General features: G+C 43.2%; 1 protein-coding gene across 1 annotated transcript in view; it reads left to right on the top strand.

The window, feature by feature from the left end:
• Positions 1-2,861: 2,861 nt before the first annotated feature.
• The window catches only part of LOC142463193 (uncharacterized), a 131,839-nt gene continuing 117,746 nt past the window's right edge, over positions 2,862-16,954 (top strand). The window contains exon 1 of the mRNA XM_075565630.1: positions 2,862-4,639. Within this exon, the coding sequence (XP_075421745.1) occupies positions 3,384-4,639 (1,256 nt within the window). The 5' untranslated portion in view covers positions 2,862-3,383. The remainder of the gene's footprint in view (positions 4,640-16,954) is intronic.

The following is a 16,954-nucleotide window of genomic DNA, read 5'->3' as shown; positions in this document are numbered from 1 at the left end:
TCCTTTCATCCCACTTCTAGTACAGTGCCATATTTTGGGGGGTAAGAAATAGCTACAGTAGTCCTTAGCTAGTCCAACATCAAGTTCTGGGTCTACACACACAAATCTGAAAACCTGTCTCACTTCTCATCCCTAGTCCATTTTATTACATTACATGCAAAAACTAATTTATGATGGGATGCGGGCACAACGTATTATGGACCATATTGACTAAGCAATGCTAGGCCATAAGATTCCTTCAGGTGCCAGAAGACATCTTCTGGCCATTCAATTGTCTTATGATGTCTTAAGGCAAAGCACCCTTTAGTAAGCATGGCCGTATATGTTTGTTATCCTGTAAAACCCCAGAGGTAAACAGAGGTGGGAGAGAAAGGGAAAGAAGTGAAAGACTAAGGTCGCCACAGCTAATCCCAGATTGTACTGTAGGTGATGATGCACAGAACAATTCTATCTAACTTGAGAATCTGATGGTATCAAAGTCTCCAATTGTCATAAACGGCAGAAAAGTGGAAAAGGGAAAAAAAATGCAAAACAACATTTTTCTTTTTGGGAGACATCCCTTTTCCTGCCAGCGGTGATTATAACATATTGCATGATGGGCAGCTCTGGCAGTGATAGTGTTAACACATCACTTCCCCCCACCCCCCCTGTGACTGCATGGTTTTTAAACAAGTAATTTATTGATATTAAAAAAAAACATAATATAAATTAGATAAAGGTAAATACAGTAAAAGAAAACATTGACAAATACTACTGATCATTTATAAATATATATTTACAGTATATGTACAGTATACAGGGTGCTTTTGGAAAGAAAAAAAAAACAATCTTCCAAAGGTGCCTAAAGAGGAAAGCCTTAGACCAGTATATTCTGCAGTGCTCACCTATGGATGTGAAACTTTGACCCTGATTGTGAAGATTATTCAGAAGCTTCAGACAACTCAAAGAGGTATGGAGAGATGTATTCTGGGTATTACCCGAAGAGACAGGAAAAAGAATGAATGGGTTCGGATGTAAAGCAAGGGTGAAGAAATTGAAATGACAGTGGGACTGTCCTATCACACAAGAAGGAATGACCATCGTTGGATGAAGATGATACTCAACTGGATTCTAAGGGGTATTAAAAGTCTGACGACAAGTAAGATGGGAGGATGATATTTTGGAAAATGTGTTGGAACAACATGGAGAAGAGAGGCTTACAACCACAGTACCTAGAAGATTACTGGGAGGACTTCATCCAGCACTGGGGACACAAGGACTGAAGGTGAAAGTGATTATTTAAATATACACATTATATATAATATATATTATATATTACATATTACATATTATATATATATAGTGTACTGTATGTGAAAATATTAGGCAAACAGATATTTTACAAAAAGTAAATATAGTGTATTGTTTCTAATTAATTGATTATAACATATAATGTTTAGTATTGAAAATAATGAAAAAGTATATTATATAAGGATCACTGGTTGGTATATGAATGCATTTGTTCTAAGAAGAAAGTGAGTCCACCTTATAACCCCACTTTCTAAAAAAAATCTCCAGTAAGCCTAATATAAAATGTATTATAAGAGATTTTTTGTTTGTTTGATCTGGAGAAAAATATGTCCAGCTGGGAGCAGCAAAGAGCTTGTGTTCAGTCCAGGAGCAGTCTGAGCCCTTGATCTGACTTGTTAGCATTTCCTTGTTTTGTCACTTGATATCTGGTAAATATAGAGACAATATTTATTATTTTCCAGATGTTTCTCATGTTGTGCGAAGTGACAGATGGAGATTTCAACACCACATGTTTACAGGAAACAAATTCCAAGCATTGGTTCTAATTGTCAGGATAGCACAACAAGCTACCGATTCAAGTTTTACTTGAACCTTGCACATCCCCCTCATTCTCTCTCCTTCTCTATGCATGTGTGTGCACTGTAGGTACTGTATAGAAATATCAAATATGTTCATTTACTCAGAGGGAGAGAGATAGGAATGGAATAGAGAATGGAGTGTTATGAAGCTGGATGAAAACGTTAAGCTACTGTACAGCCAGATACAGTATGACAGTTGAAGTGATGTTTTATAGAGTATCTCAACGCAAATATATTCATTGCTTGTACAATCTGAATAGTATGCATCCAGATGGCATAATAGGGTATAGAAAAAAAAAACACTTACTATAAGGCTTGCAAAAGGATACAGCGTATTGTGACTAGCATACGGTCTTTATAATTTGGGGTTAGGGTTTCTTCAGACACCACCATCAGATACCAGCTGACAGTGCTACTGTGACCATTAGATCCCCCTTCCCATCCCCCCCTACCACCACCACCACCACCACTACCACCAGTAGTAAAATATAGTAGTAGAATATATAATTAAGATGGCAATCATAATTATATAAATACGTATTTCTATATATTTCGAGATTTTCTAACAAAAGGGTTTCTAAGCATGATATAAATATATTTACAGCAAACACCGCAGCCCCTGGGTTAGTGGATTTAGCAACACGTCAGGGTCTTTGCACTATTATTTAAGCACAATATTAAGCAAAGAAAACAGTCTAACTATTTCCTATCTAAGTTTTACTCAATGTTTATTTGTACAAGTTATGCAGCTGTAAGAATGTAATATATCCCCTCCCCTCCCTGCCCCTTATTTTTTTAGTCACCTCAGGGTGCTCTCCCCTTGTCCCTTGTGTGCAGGTGAGAAAGCCTGCGCCCTGCTGCTGCCTACCACGCAGTTCTCTCATTCCCTGCAAGTTTAGAGTGTGTGCTCAGAGGGCGAGGGCTTAGTGACAGGGAGCAGGTGAGGGCTCTGCCAGGCACATTGCTGGGCGAGTCTACATGTAGAAGAGGCGGAGTCCAGCTTGGTGCCTCCCGCAGAACCGGGCTGGACCCACAGATGCGTCTCTCGCACGATTTAAAGTTCCTGCTGCTGTTCAGGGAACCGGCCTGTCTGCAACAGGCGGAGTGACCGGGCACTGGGGACCGTTGCATGGAGACACCTTGCTATACAACTCTGGCTTTGCACAGGCGTGGATGGGCTGGCGCTGCTAGCGCCCGGTGTCCCTGTTAACGGAAACCGGTTGCCCGTGATGTCTCCTCTCCCGACCCCCCACCGGCAGCTGCGGAATTACAACCTACGGGGGGATCTGCTGCTCCATGGGCAGCAGCTCTGCGCCTGGAGCAGGTGGAGCAGGAGGCGCTGAGAGCCGGCGGCAGGCTGCGTTCGCCGGTACTGACCCAGTTACACCCCCCCCTCCCCTCCCCTAGCCCCCTGACACCCAAGCAACTCTCTCCACCCGGAGCTGTTTCTTGTGGCGGCTCAATGCACGAGTTCGGCTGACACCATGTCTGCTGGTCCGGGGCTGGCGATCCGCGATGGCCCCGTGGTGGCCCGGTACTGCCCTGCTCTCTCCCACGGCTCCTCGCAAACTTGTGTTCCTCTTCACCCTCTCCCTGTCCGTCACTTACCTCTTCTACAGCCTGCTCAGCTGCTACACCTCGCTGCAGTTCCCCCTGCAGGACGCGGGCGCCTCCTTCCTGCAGCCGGAGCCCGGGGGCAGCCCGGTCGGCACTATCAGAACTGCCTCCCTAAAACCCCAGGCCGGGGACCTGCAGAGATCTCCTGCGCTATCCGCTGGACCGAAGAGTAAGGCCCCCCCGTCTGCGACCCCTAGCACCACACCTGGGGCAGGTGGTCAGGCTTTCTCCGGCCAATCCCGACCTGAGAGCCGGGCTCCTTCTCTACTTACCGGTCGGACGACACAGTCCAGGAGCCCGGGGGACTCTGCCGGGTCAGGCGCCTCTGCGCCGCCGCCTGCATTGGTAGGGTTCAGCACCTCGGACAGGTCCAGCGGGTCTCTCTCATCCCTCCGGCTCAGCAGCACCGCGGACAGCGCTCCTGCACCCAGCGTGTCTGTCTCACCGTTTGCCCCCAGCACTGCCCTCCCCTCCCCAGCCCTGAGATCCAGCGCTGCCTCTGCTGTTGGTGTGAGCGGGTCCGGTGCTCCTTTGCCCCCCTCTGCCCCAAGGCTAACGGGTGTGGTTAGCACTCCTGACTCCTCTCCAGGACCAAGTTTCAGCACTGCGGACAGCGCCTTTCCCCCGGCGCCGGACTTCAGCACTGCGGACAGCGGCTTACCACCAGGGCAGGATTTCAGCACCGAGGACAGCGCCTCACCACCGGCTTCAGCTGAGTTAGATCTCAGAACTAAAGACCCCAACCGAGGTCCTGGCAAACCTTACACAGGTCTCTCTGCTTTCAGTTCAGGGGAGTCCTCAGCATCTTCTGCCCCTGCAGGGTATGAAACTTACCCCTACCCGCCACATATTTCCAGCTGGGACCACACTCCTTTGGCTGCCACAGAAATGATCCCTGAATCTCAGACTGGGTTTCTGGAGAGAGATCCTCAGGAATCCAGCACTACAGAGGAAGAGCTCGGCAGACGGTTCCCTTCTAACAGCACACCGGAGTATGGGGACAAGAAGCTACCCCAGGCAATCATTATAGGGGTGAAGAAAGGAGGTACGCGGGCTCTCCTGGAAGCTCTGCGGGCTCATCCTGATGTCAGAGCAGTTGGAGTAGAACCTCATTTCTTTGATAGGAACTATGAGAAGGGTCTGGAGTGGTACAGGTAAGCACCAGGCTCATATTTACTGTGAGAAGTAACTTTCATAGGTCCCAGTTAACGACTTTTTAAGGTGTGTATGTTGAAGCTGTATAGAGCTAAGGACATTGTGCGCTTCATATAACTGGCTTTAAAATAATAATAATAATAATAATAATAATCAATATGTATATTGTGGCATATGGTCAGTAGAATAGAAATATAAGAAAACAATATTTTATACAGTCTCAACATAGCAGAAACATGCCAAAATGACCATTTCTGTCCTAGTGCATGTGTTGGGATTTCAGCACTGACGTTTCAGTTTGTTTGAAATATCAAATAATATCACTTTAAAGAATAGCCTTCCTACTATAACCTACTAAGAACTGGGAAGTACAGACGCTCTTAAACTGAGTTGTGAAGAAGTTGCAGTTAACATTTGTTTTTTTTTAATTCGTATTAAAGACTATATTTATAACAAATCTGGAGGATACATTGATGTCAATGTGTTCTGTTTTTAAGTAGCATAGTAGCAACAATCGTCCATATAGGGTAGTTAAGCAATACATCTTGGTAAGGTTTAGATTGGCAACTTTGCTATTTTGCACCTACAGTATGTAAAATATATGACAATATTGGAAAACAGTGATCTTTGAGGGAACAATAGAAAAACATCAAAGTTTAACTTTATAATAAAGGAATTTGCTTTTTGACCATCAGATATTTTAGGGATTAATAGTGTGGTCACATAATTGTGCCATCATTTCTGATTGTAATGTGCTCTAGGATACCCATTCAATATGAACAAAATGGTGGTGAGGTTATTGTATAGTAAAGCTTGCAAGTTAGTAAATTCATTGGATACATTATCAAAACAGTTTTTTTAAACAGCAATGCTACATTGTGACCTGTATCTCTGCTGATCTGTTAGATCCCAAATCATTTGAAATCTGTGAATATTTTGTTCTACCGAATGACCCCAGCTGTGAACTGAAGGATATATGTTTCTCTATCACCTTAGGTTACCATTATTTGTTGACCAGTGTTGTTTTTCCTTTCGTCCGTGCTAGGTCCTATGTTTTATTCTATTCCCAAACCATTTCGCTGCAGATTTGGACTATATTTACTAAGTGGTGCTGGGGTATTACACATTTTACAGCATACTTAAGTGAATGTAAGGTGCTTATGGCTTACCATTGCTCAGTTAATATGTCCCAAAACCTTTCATTTAACATTTTCCTTAGTTGTATCCCAAGGAGAATAATATATTTTGGTAGGTTCAATTGATTTGTTTTACTTTGCAATATAGTAGTTTTTTTAATGTTGTAAAATATATACCGGTTTGAACAAGTTTGACCTAAAGTATACAATGTGTAGCTGAGTATAAATTTATTCATGAAGCAAAATATAGTGAATGTAAGACATGTTTTAGTGAACGCAATCTGTCTTGATTCTTGAGAAGCATTGAACATATTCCCTTATTTGGAATGTATGCAACACAGATGGATACTAAAAATAATACATCAAATGAAGAATGAGATGTAGCATACTCTATAATAGAGTACAGCTACAAGGAAAGCCTAGCTAGAAGAACATACAATCTATTCATTTTATATCAGCGATATAATGAGATAATGTGTATTAACCAAAGGCACAAGAGGCCATAGCTAGATCTCATACTGGGGTCTCCTGCTTCAAAGGCAACATCAAAAGAACACTTTTACTTCTATGAATAGGGAACGGCCTGGGGAGAGACCGTGGGAACTTCTTGGTTTATCCAAAACAGTTGTATTTTTCTAATTGGGGATCTTTTCCACACAAAAGGTTGAACCAAAGGTTTGAGTTTTCTTATCTAAAATTCTACTTTTTAAGTAGTAAGTGGTCTATAGGCATTGCTTTTAGTAAGTCTGAGGTATTAACAATTTCTGATACACTTAGGCCCAGAGCCACAAAGCTCTATTATTGTCATAACGAGATGTTAACTTAAGTTAACATCTCGTTAAGTGCTAATGGGTATCTTCAAAGCACACTGAGTTAAGTGCTGTTTTCAGCCGTAACTTGCCCTTGCATTACTATAATGGATGTTAGTGTTAATGATATGCAAAAAAAGGTGTTCCCTGTAACAAGGCATATCCACAGAGCTCCGTTATAGTTAACGGAGGGATTTAACGATACATTAGTTAGGTCATAGCTAAACTTGGCATGGTCTGGATAAGTGTAAGATCACAGATAGGTCTGATTTAACTATCATATTGTTATTTACAGGGTTCTTTTCCTCTCCTGTCTTCTCTTATTTAACTTTAATAAAACACCTATTCAGGGTCTAGATGGCAGAAATGACGCCTTTGGGTGAGAGCTTCAAATAACATGATGTTAAGCCTAAAGCAAGGCAGTGCTAACTTCCCATGGTGTTAAATGTATGATAATGAGATCACTAAGAGCCGTTGTTTTTTGCTTTATATTTAGCTTTGACGATACCTGTTAAATTCAGGGAAAATAACATCCATTACCTACTTACAGTAGGTAACGTCACATTATTTTCCCTGAAGTAACTAAGCTTTTTGGATGTGGCCCTTAGAAATAAAGAATACAAATGCAACTTCAAAAAGATGTGCGTGAAGCTACTGAGAGATTTACTCATTTGAGACAGTTAAGAAAAAACTGCAGTATTCTGGACAGTTGTATTGTCAGAAAAAAATGTTCAATGGTTTGCCTCACACCCTTCTTAGGGTCCAGCACTAAAAATGCAAAAAAATGCCTAGTCAGGTCCTTCTTGTACTCTAACCTTTTGCTTGAGTCCTGAGCGTTCTGTAGTTGCATCTTGTGATTTCACATTGCGTCAAAGCCATACCAGGGCAGGCACAGATCGACTTGATTTCTCTTTCATTTAATGACATATTGTTCAGTGATTCTGTACAATCTAATTACAATGTCTCGATTTCACTTCATTCTGAAAAGCTATATTACAGATGTGGAAAAAAAAAAAGAGCTACATAACCAGGTACATATAAGCAACTCTATTAAACCAAACTAGTGGATAGTAATATTTCCTACTGAAAGTAATCTTATTATTTTTAGACTTTAGGGATGCAAACATGTCCTTAACTTGGCTGCAGATAAGTAGTGGAGATGACGAGCTTGTAAAGGCTTTATAAAGCTTGTTTGATTACCAAACTGCAATATAGTGCTATTTCCACAGTATAGTACTGTCCGCATGCATAAGCTATCACAATGACCTTTAGCTTCTTAACCACAAGAGGGATCTGAAATTCAATAAAAGATCCCTCTGGTCTATGAGGGGAAAGTTTTATGTGCCTCACCTGTCATTCTATCTCAGCTACCTAGTCGAATACAAGTCTTCCTATTAGATGTACCTTTTTAGTATAGTGCATGTTAACCCAGGTATGTAATGTGTCTTGAGTTTCTAAGATTCAACCATCCTTTCTCCCCTTATATGCATAGATTAATAGATTCATGCAGAAAAATCCTTATTCTTTCTATCCACCTTTTACTGAACCACCTGTGCATCTTGCAAATATGTTATAATCCGGAACCATACCCTATAGTTAAGACACCAACAGCCATTCCTAAAAGAGATTCACTGCCTTCTGATACACAAGAATCAAGTCACCTTCCAGCCATGAACCGTGCATCCAGAATAAACAGTAGTCATTAAAATTTCAACACTTGCTGCCACATAGGACTCTGAAAATGTTAATCAAGGGCTTATGTGAAGCCATTCAGGACTCTCAGCACTGCAGATCACATTTGCTTTGCAGCGTTCTCTGTTATTATTGTACTTCGCAGCGAACATTGTCTGACATATAGAATGTTGACTATTAATGAATGCACTGGCTTGAGGAATGCAAAATTTATTTCACTTAACGTCCCTGACAGAATTTGAATATAGATCTTCAGAGATGACGGATATTGTGGACTGGATGATTTACCATTACAAAAAAAAAACCTTCACTTTTTTTTAACTGAGACAATTGAAATGAAACCCATTCAGACAAAGACTTAGTACACATTTGGGACCCAGAACGAACATTGATATTTTGCAACATCTACCTGACCTTGTTCAGATAACTGGTGATTCTCTCAAGTGACTACTCCTGAAACCAATGTGGAGCAAATGTGCAAGATATATTGTTATCAAGAGAAGGCCTAACAGTTACACTGGAAAATAAAAATGTAGCTTTTACTTAAAGGTCTTGTTCAATGCTCTCTACTCCCTACTACATCATACCCATGGAGACTCCACCATGTCTTGAATTCCTGTTTCCCATTTCCTAACTTACATCCTTGGCTGGCCACAAAACCCAATGCTGTTTTAGTACAAACATTATCTAATTACATATTGTTATGGGATTTATTATTTGCCCTTGCATTAATAACCCACTTACATTCCCTTCTCGTTCATTATATTCCTAACATCATACTCCCTGACCAATTCACCTGTGATAAAATACAAAGAGGTATGTAAAGATTTTGGACACATTAGACATTGCTGTTCATGAAAATAGCTCTCTCATGAGTTCATAAGAGACAGTGTTTTGCTGATACACATCCAAGTAAAGGAAATTGTTGCTTCCAAGTTCATCACAATAAAAAGCCTAATAATGGCAATAATTGGTAACAAATGTCTGATCTTAAATTATCCTAATTTACCAAAAAAGATATCTGTTTTGTGCCTTAAAGTAAAAAGTACAATTTAGCTTTTCTCAAACTTTAACATTCATTTGACAATTGTAGAATAAGGCAAAATAAGGTAAAAACAATATATTTACAAATATCACAAACTATTAATCTGCTTCAGTGAGAGACTATTGATTTATTTTAGTAATCTACATCATCTCTGTACTTTTTTTTTTTTACAATCTATGCTGCCCTTGTCATGTCATATAGATACAATTTATCAAACGCTTGAAATCATGCACAAGTGCAGTTTTAAGTGACATACAAGCCTTTAAGTATAAATAATATAGAAATCCCACATAAGAGGCACTTTAACAAGAGGTTACTGCACTGACATATGTCATCATGTATAGTGTTTGGATTTAGAAAGGCTGCGATAATTAGATAGGAAGATGTATGCATAGATGTTCATTCAAAAATAGATTTCTGTTTTCTCTGCCTGGGGCCCATTCTGTTAAGTACTGTGTGATCAGCCGCCCCTCCCTATGTGGTAGTTTGTTTCTGCTTTGCTTTTTATAGACATCTCTCTGCAGCATAGAAAGAGTTGTGTTGATAAAGTGCAACAGGCGAGGTCCCAGATTCACAAACTTTAAGTCACTTAACATGGCGTTGACCTAACTTAACATCACATTGACACAAACGATGTATCTTCAAAGGACAATAGCATAACATTAAGTCATGTTTTGTCCCATACAGAGCATACCTTTAATTGCATTGGACATTAGTGATAATGATAAGCTCTTGTAAGCTCTTCGGGGCAGGGACTCCTTTTCCTAACGGTCTAGGTCGGACAACTCACTGCAGCCAACTCACCGCCATCACTGAGGGCAGCGTGCCGCCGGCCGTCTCACTGCGAAGGTAACCCCTAAACCTTACTTGTTACCCCAAAAGCCCCTAACATTAATTACTTACCAAAACCGTTGACCCTTACCCTAAAACCCTAATCTTAACCCCTAATGCTAATGCTAATCTTCACCCTAAAGCCCCTAGCCCTTTACCATAAAAACCATAACCCTAACCCCTTACCCTAAAACCCCTAGCCTTAACCCCATACCCTAAAACCCCTAGCCTTAACCCCATACCCCAAAACCCCTAGCTTTACCTCCTTACCCTAAAGCCCCTAGCTAAAACACCTAGCCCTAACCCCTTACCCTAAAAAGTTAAACCGTAACCCCTTAGTCTAAAACCCACAATCAGAGCCCTTACCCTAAAATCCCTCCTTACCCTAACCCCATAACCCTTTTCCCATGATATGCAAACGAGGTGTTGTTATAACATTGCATATTAAGGTTTCTGCAGGTCCTACTTGGAGTTACTCACATCCAGACACTGATAGAGGGCTTTGCTTGGTCGGGATGGGTGTAACACCGCAGTTGTGATTGAACTAACATAGCGTTATCTCATCTTAACATAAAGAGTTATTTTGGGGTCTGGATAGGAGTAATGCTGAGATATGGTAACTGTATGATGCACTAACCCCTAAAACCTCCCAACACTGACTGTAAGAAACAATCACACCAGGCACAGGTATGTTAAAGGTGCTGGTAAGGCCGCGGCACATTTTATTAAACAGTCATTCAAAACAACATTTATTTTAATACACAGAACAACCTTAACCACTCGCCTTCCAGCAAAGAGAAAAAAAAAAAAACATATCACTTAATTAACAATGGCTCATCCTGCCAGCCAGGAACCTAACACTATCAATAAATCCCACTGCCTCATAACACGCTATTTATACTTACAATTCCCGCCAAAAACTTTGGCCAACCACGCAACGCCACTCCCCCAACCAATCATCTTCACCTGCCTACCTGCCAAGCAACAACCTGCCGACCAATCCCTTTTCAGCTAAACTCCTTCTACCTGGCAACTGCCTCAACATGTTTCCCGCCACAATTCCCCAGAGACATGTCAGCCAATCAGGGCACAGTAGGCCAATCAGATGTGGGGGTGGGGCATCTTCATTCCCATGCTGCTCCTCTGCTTTCATACTTAATGTCACGTTGTTGGCAAATAATGCAACGTTAGGATACAATAAAGTGACAATAAGTCTATGCTAATGAGATAGTATAGACATTGTGTGTGCATATAATTAGCTTTGAGGATATTTACGAACCTCAGGAAACCCAATGTCCGCTCGTGTTTTAGGTAGCGTCACGGTATGAGCCCTGGTTTAACGGAGCTTGGTGAATCTTGCCCTAGGAATGGTATTATATGATTCCCACATTCGTAGATTTATGTCCATTTGCATGACTCCGAATACACAGAGCCATGCAGTCACGTCAACATTACTCAGCAGTTACTAGCCTAAAAAGCGCTGGCCTGCAGATTAAAGATGTGACATTTCGCTCAAGCAAGAAAGCAAGAGCGGTATTCTTACGGAGAGCTCAGAAACCAATTAAATAATACATGCACGAAAATCACATCAAAATCAGACTGTGAAATAATAAATAGGAAACGAAGAGAAAAAGACGATGTGTATTCCTATTGTACATTAATTAAAATCAACCGAGCCTGTGTTGAACAAATATAAGGGTACAAATCCACATTACCGCCTTCCATTGGTAAAGTGCTTATCTCAGACCCTGTACAGAACAAGTAATGTTTATCCCAGTTCACATCTGTATTTTTCAGTACATTGTGATACAATATCAGTTATAAGACGCAGTGTTCACTTACATGCCACCTACAAGTATTTCACACTGTTGTCGATCAAAGTGTGAAGTACAATGTCAATGCAACACATGATTGCCGTGCGTGAGTACACTGGAATATGCAGTACTCGTGTTTTTAATTACCACAAATCCTTGCGATAGGAAAGCATTGAGGTGTCACGCAAGTTCAAATAAGATGGATGCATTTATAATTGTCACGGTTCCCTGACAAGGTAACATTTGTGTTGCAAAAGGGCATAGAAATACACTGCTGTCTGATCCATCAAGTTAATTATGTAAATGAGAATAATCTTCCCCTGTAAAGAGTGAACGTTCAAGAGCAGGGGGTCTGAACTCACCCCGCCTCCCTCTCCAACAGGTCAGGGTTTCAGGATATCCCTGCTTCAGCACAGGTGGCTCAATCAGTGGCGCAGTCACTGATTGAGCCTCCTGTGCTGAAGCAGGGAGTGATTGAGCCACCAGCGCTGAGGCAGGGATATCCTTGAAACCTGACCTGTCGGGGGGTCTTGAGGACTGGAGTTGAGATCCGCTGTTCTAGAGGATAAAGGTACATATTGTGCTCACTGTGCTACCTTCCCTTTGTTCACGTACAAGATGTTTGTTCAGTGTTAGGCATAAGCTGTTTATATATTCTTCTTACCCTGTTACCTGTGTGTCTGTGTGGTGGGAACGCAGAGATGAGAGAACCTTTGTTACGAATCACAATGCCACAGGGAATTGGTTCCAAAACCTTGTAGATGTTTTTATTTGCCCTGTTGGTGACATTGGCCTCCGATCTATTTTTTGATCATGAGCCATGTTCCCAGTTCAAAACCTCACAAGATAAAAAGACATGTTTTTTTTGGCAAACGTCACATACCCCACGTGACTCATGTCAGTCTCCCCTCTATTTCCTCACCTCTCCCTCCCTCCCAATTCACATCTCTGATTATTTTGCTTGAAACCTCCTGTTCCTAAAAAGTTCAATGCATATTCTTCCAATAAGCACCAAACATGATTTGAATATACAGCTCAGTCTCTCCGGGACAATCCCCTAGGTTTACCTGTCTCTGTGCAGATTAAAAATAAATGAATGAATAGGGTTAGGTTTGCATAGTTGGGAGGTCTCGAATGAACTAGGCCAGGGGCGGCCAACTCCAGTCCCCCAGGATATCCCTGCTTCAGCACAGGTGGTGCAGTCATTCTGACTGAGCCACTGATTGAGTCACCTGTGCTGAAGCAGGGATAGCCTGAAAACCTGACCTGTTGGTGGCCCTTGAGGACTGGACTAGAAGGACTTATGAAAGAAAGAAGGAAAATAAACTCGGGACTGGATCAACCTGTAACCAGACGTGGATAGTACATATTATAGGGTTCCTAGTGGATTGAGTAGGTCTGAATCTGCCCCTTTCTCTGTAGCAGGGGTGGCCAAACTCAGTGCTTAAGAGCCACCAACAGGTCAGGTTTTAAGGATATCCCTGCTTCAGCATAGATGGCTCAATCAAAATAACTGAGCCACTGATTGAGCCACTTATGCTGAAGCAGCGATATCCATAGAACGTGGCCGGTTGGTGACTCTTGACCACTGAGTTTGGCCACCCTACTCTATAGTAATTTAACATGAGTTGTGTAGCGAGAAGAGAAGGAGGGTGAAAAATTTTTTCATTCAATCTGCGGTTAGGTCTATTCCAACGGTGTCTCAAATCTATGAGCCTGCATTCGAGGCAGGGGGAGTAAGGAAGACCCTATCTCTTCAGTGCAGCTGTGGGGTCCGCTGGGGTTAACGACAGCTCCTTCTGCCTCCAGCTGTTCTCACCTCCTCTGACACTGGGGATATATATTGAAGGAAGAAAAAGGTTGATTTCTTATACAGTATATCTCACATATTGACATTACGGTCCCTTAGGGAACTTACCACCGAGTGAACCGCTCCTTCTGATTATATATATATATATATATATATTTGAAGAGAGAGAAAAAGAGAGAGAAAGAGAAAGAGGGAAAGAGAGAGAGAGAGAAAGAGAGAAAGCGAAAGAGAAAGAGAGAGATCGTACCGTATTAACCAAGCTTTAATAATCAAAAATGAATAGACGATACCGTTCTGTAGGGCTTTAATAATCAAAAATACACTCTCACTCCACACACACCTTTTGTAAAGCGCTGTATACACTGTGGGCTCTTTACCAATGTATATTTACATACATACATATATACACACACACACACTCTTACATCACTAACATTCAGGGACTATTTAACACCTCAAGTCAAAAATCGCATACTACACGGGGGGGGGGGGGAGGGGGTTAGGTTTCAGTCACAGATAACATTCCTACAGTATATGCACTGTTTGTAAGTTTACAGGTCTGCAACCCTGCTTTTTACCATTATCATCTAGCATACAGTGCTTCCACGGTAGCAAGGGAGTCTGGGAAATTACATGGAAATGTGCACACAGTGCCACCTTTTGTCTCAAGACCACATTACTGTACATGGTTAAACCCTTAAGCCAATGCATGCTGCTTTAAACACAGCTTTTAAACACAGCTTGAGATGAGATGCAAAGTCAATAAACCCTCTCACAGACAGACTGTTTCGACCTTGTGGGTCTCATCAGTGTGAGGTTGGTTGTACTGGCTTTGCAACTTGAGACATGAGTAGGTCTTCACCAAACATTATTTAAGTTATGGTGGGTGAAAAGGTGACTAAAAACCCTCCACCATATAGCATATACAAATATTACTTGTGAGCACATTCACATGTCTTAGACAGGTCTGCAACCCTGCTTTTCACCATTATCACCTAGCACAGGCCTGCACAACTCGTAAAGTGAGAAGGGCCGAACTGCTCCAAGGAAAAATTTTTTAGGCTGCACGGGTAAAATCATCACCATCATCATCATCATCTCTCCTCCAACACCTATCATCATCATCATCATCATCATCATCATCATCATCTCACCTCCAGCACCTCTCATCATCCTCAGATATCTCCCCCAGCACCCCTCATCATCATCTTCATATCACCACCAGCACCCTTCATTATCATCCTCATATCTCCCCCAGAACCCCTCACTATCAACCTTTGCAATACTCCCCATCTATCTCTCATACCCCCATCTCTCCCCCTCACCCACACACATAATACTCCCCCTCCACATCAAACACACAATAACCCCCTGCACACCACACACGTCCCACCCCCCCTGCACCTCACATCATTCTCCCCCCTGCACCTTATATCACTCCCCCCTGCACCTCACAGCACTCTCCCCCCCTGCACCTCACATCACCCCCCCCTGCACCTCACATCACTCCCCGCCCTGCACCTCACATCACTCCCCCCCCTACACCTCACATCACACTCCCCCCTGCACCTCACATCACTCTCCCCCCTCTGCACCTCACATCACTCTCCCTCGCGCAACTCACATCACTCCCCCCCCGTAACTCACATCACTCTCCCCCACTGCAACTCACATCATTCTCCCCCCCTGCAACTCACATCACTCTCCCTGCCTGCAACTCATATCACTCTCCCCCCCTGCAACTCACATCATTCTACCCCCTGCAACTCACATCACTCTCCCCCCTGCAACTCACATCACTCTCCCCCCTGCAACTCACATCACTCTCCCCCCTGCAACTCACATCACTCTCCCCCCCTGCAACTCACATCACTCTCCCCCCTGCAACTCACACCACTCTCCCCCCTGCAACTCACACCACTCTCCCCCCCTGCAACTCACACCACTCTCCCCCCCTGCAACTCACACCACTCCCCCCCCCCCCTGCAACTCACACCACTCTCCCCCCTCACAAGGAAAACAAAGTCGGGCCCCACAGCCCATTTCAGCAGCTCCCCACAGCCCATATCAGCAGCCCCCCCACAGCCTATAGCAGCAGCCCCCCAGCCCATTTCAGGAGCCCCCCCAGCCCATTCCATTTCAGCAGGCCCCCCCACCCCTTCCATTTCATCAGCCCCCCCATATGTCAGCAGTCACCCAAGCCCATTCCATGTCAGCAGCCCCCACCCCTCTCCCATGTCAGCAGCCCCCCACCCCTCTCCCATGTCAGCAGCCCGCCTCCCATGTCAGCAGCCCCCCTCCCATGTCAGCAGCCCCCCTCCCATGTCAGCAGCCCCCCACCCCCCTCCCATGTCAGCAGCCCCCCACCCACTCCCATGTCAGCAGCCCCCCTCCCCATGCTTTCCTGGTGATGGCGGTGGCGGCAGTGGCGGTGGTGGCAGGGAAGTGTGAGGGAAGCGCGAGGGAAGCGCGAGGGATGCGCGCTCTAGCAGCAGACCCGGAAGTTCCGGGTCACGCTACACTGCTAGAGCGCGTCCCCGTGCTGGAGGAGGGAGGAGGTTAGGGGAGAGCACGCACAGACACTACTGGAGCGCATCCTTCTTTCCCTACCAGGGAAGGGGGGGTTGAAGGGGGTCCGTCGCGGGCTGCATGGGGTGCCCCGGCGGGCTGTATGTTGTGCAGCTCTGACATAGCATATATATACACACACACACACACACACACATAAATTGAAGATGGGAAAAAAAACTTCCAATTTTTTTAATAAATATATATTTTTTTCCCTCCATAATTAAAAAGTAAATAAATCCAAAATCAATCAATCAATCAATCAAAACCACCACATGAAAATGTTTTAGAACCAAAACCACATCCAAAACCAAACACAAAGCACAAAAACATGTTAGAACCAAAACACTATTTTTTTAGATCCAAAACACGAGTGGTATTGCTTACCCGTAATATGCAGACCAGTTTAATTGCAGATTGTGATAGCTTTAATCAACCAACATACAGTACAGTATGAGTTCTTCATAGATATGTTATTTAAAAGCTTTTAAGTCTTTTTTTTCCAGCACACCCACGTCTATGATTAGAAGGTATCAGAATCTGCAGTGAATCTACATTTCACTGGGACAGTCAGGGATCTTGGACTATAGCAGGATATAGTACAGTACA

The sequence above is a fragment of the Ascaphus truei genome, chromosome 11 (assembly GCF_040206685.1).
Source record: "Ascaphus truei isolate aAscTru1 chromosome 11, aAscTru1.hap1, whole genome shotgun sequence".
Lineage (NCBI taxonomy): Eukaryota > Metazoa > Chordata > Amphibia > Anura > Ascaphidae > Ascaphus > Ascaphus truei.
The sequence above is the reverse complement of the archived record's forward strand: the minus strand, read 5'-3'. Positions and strand labels throughout refer to the sequence as shown.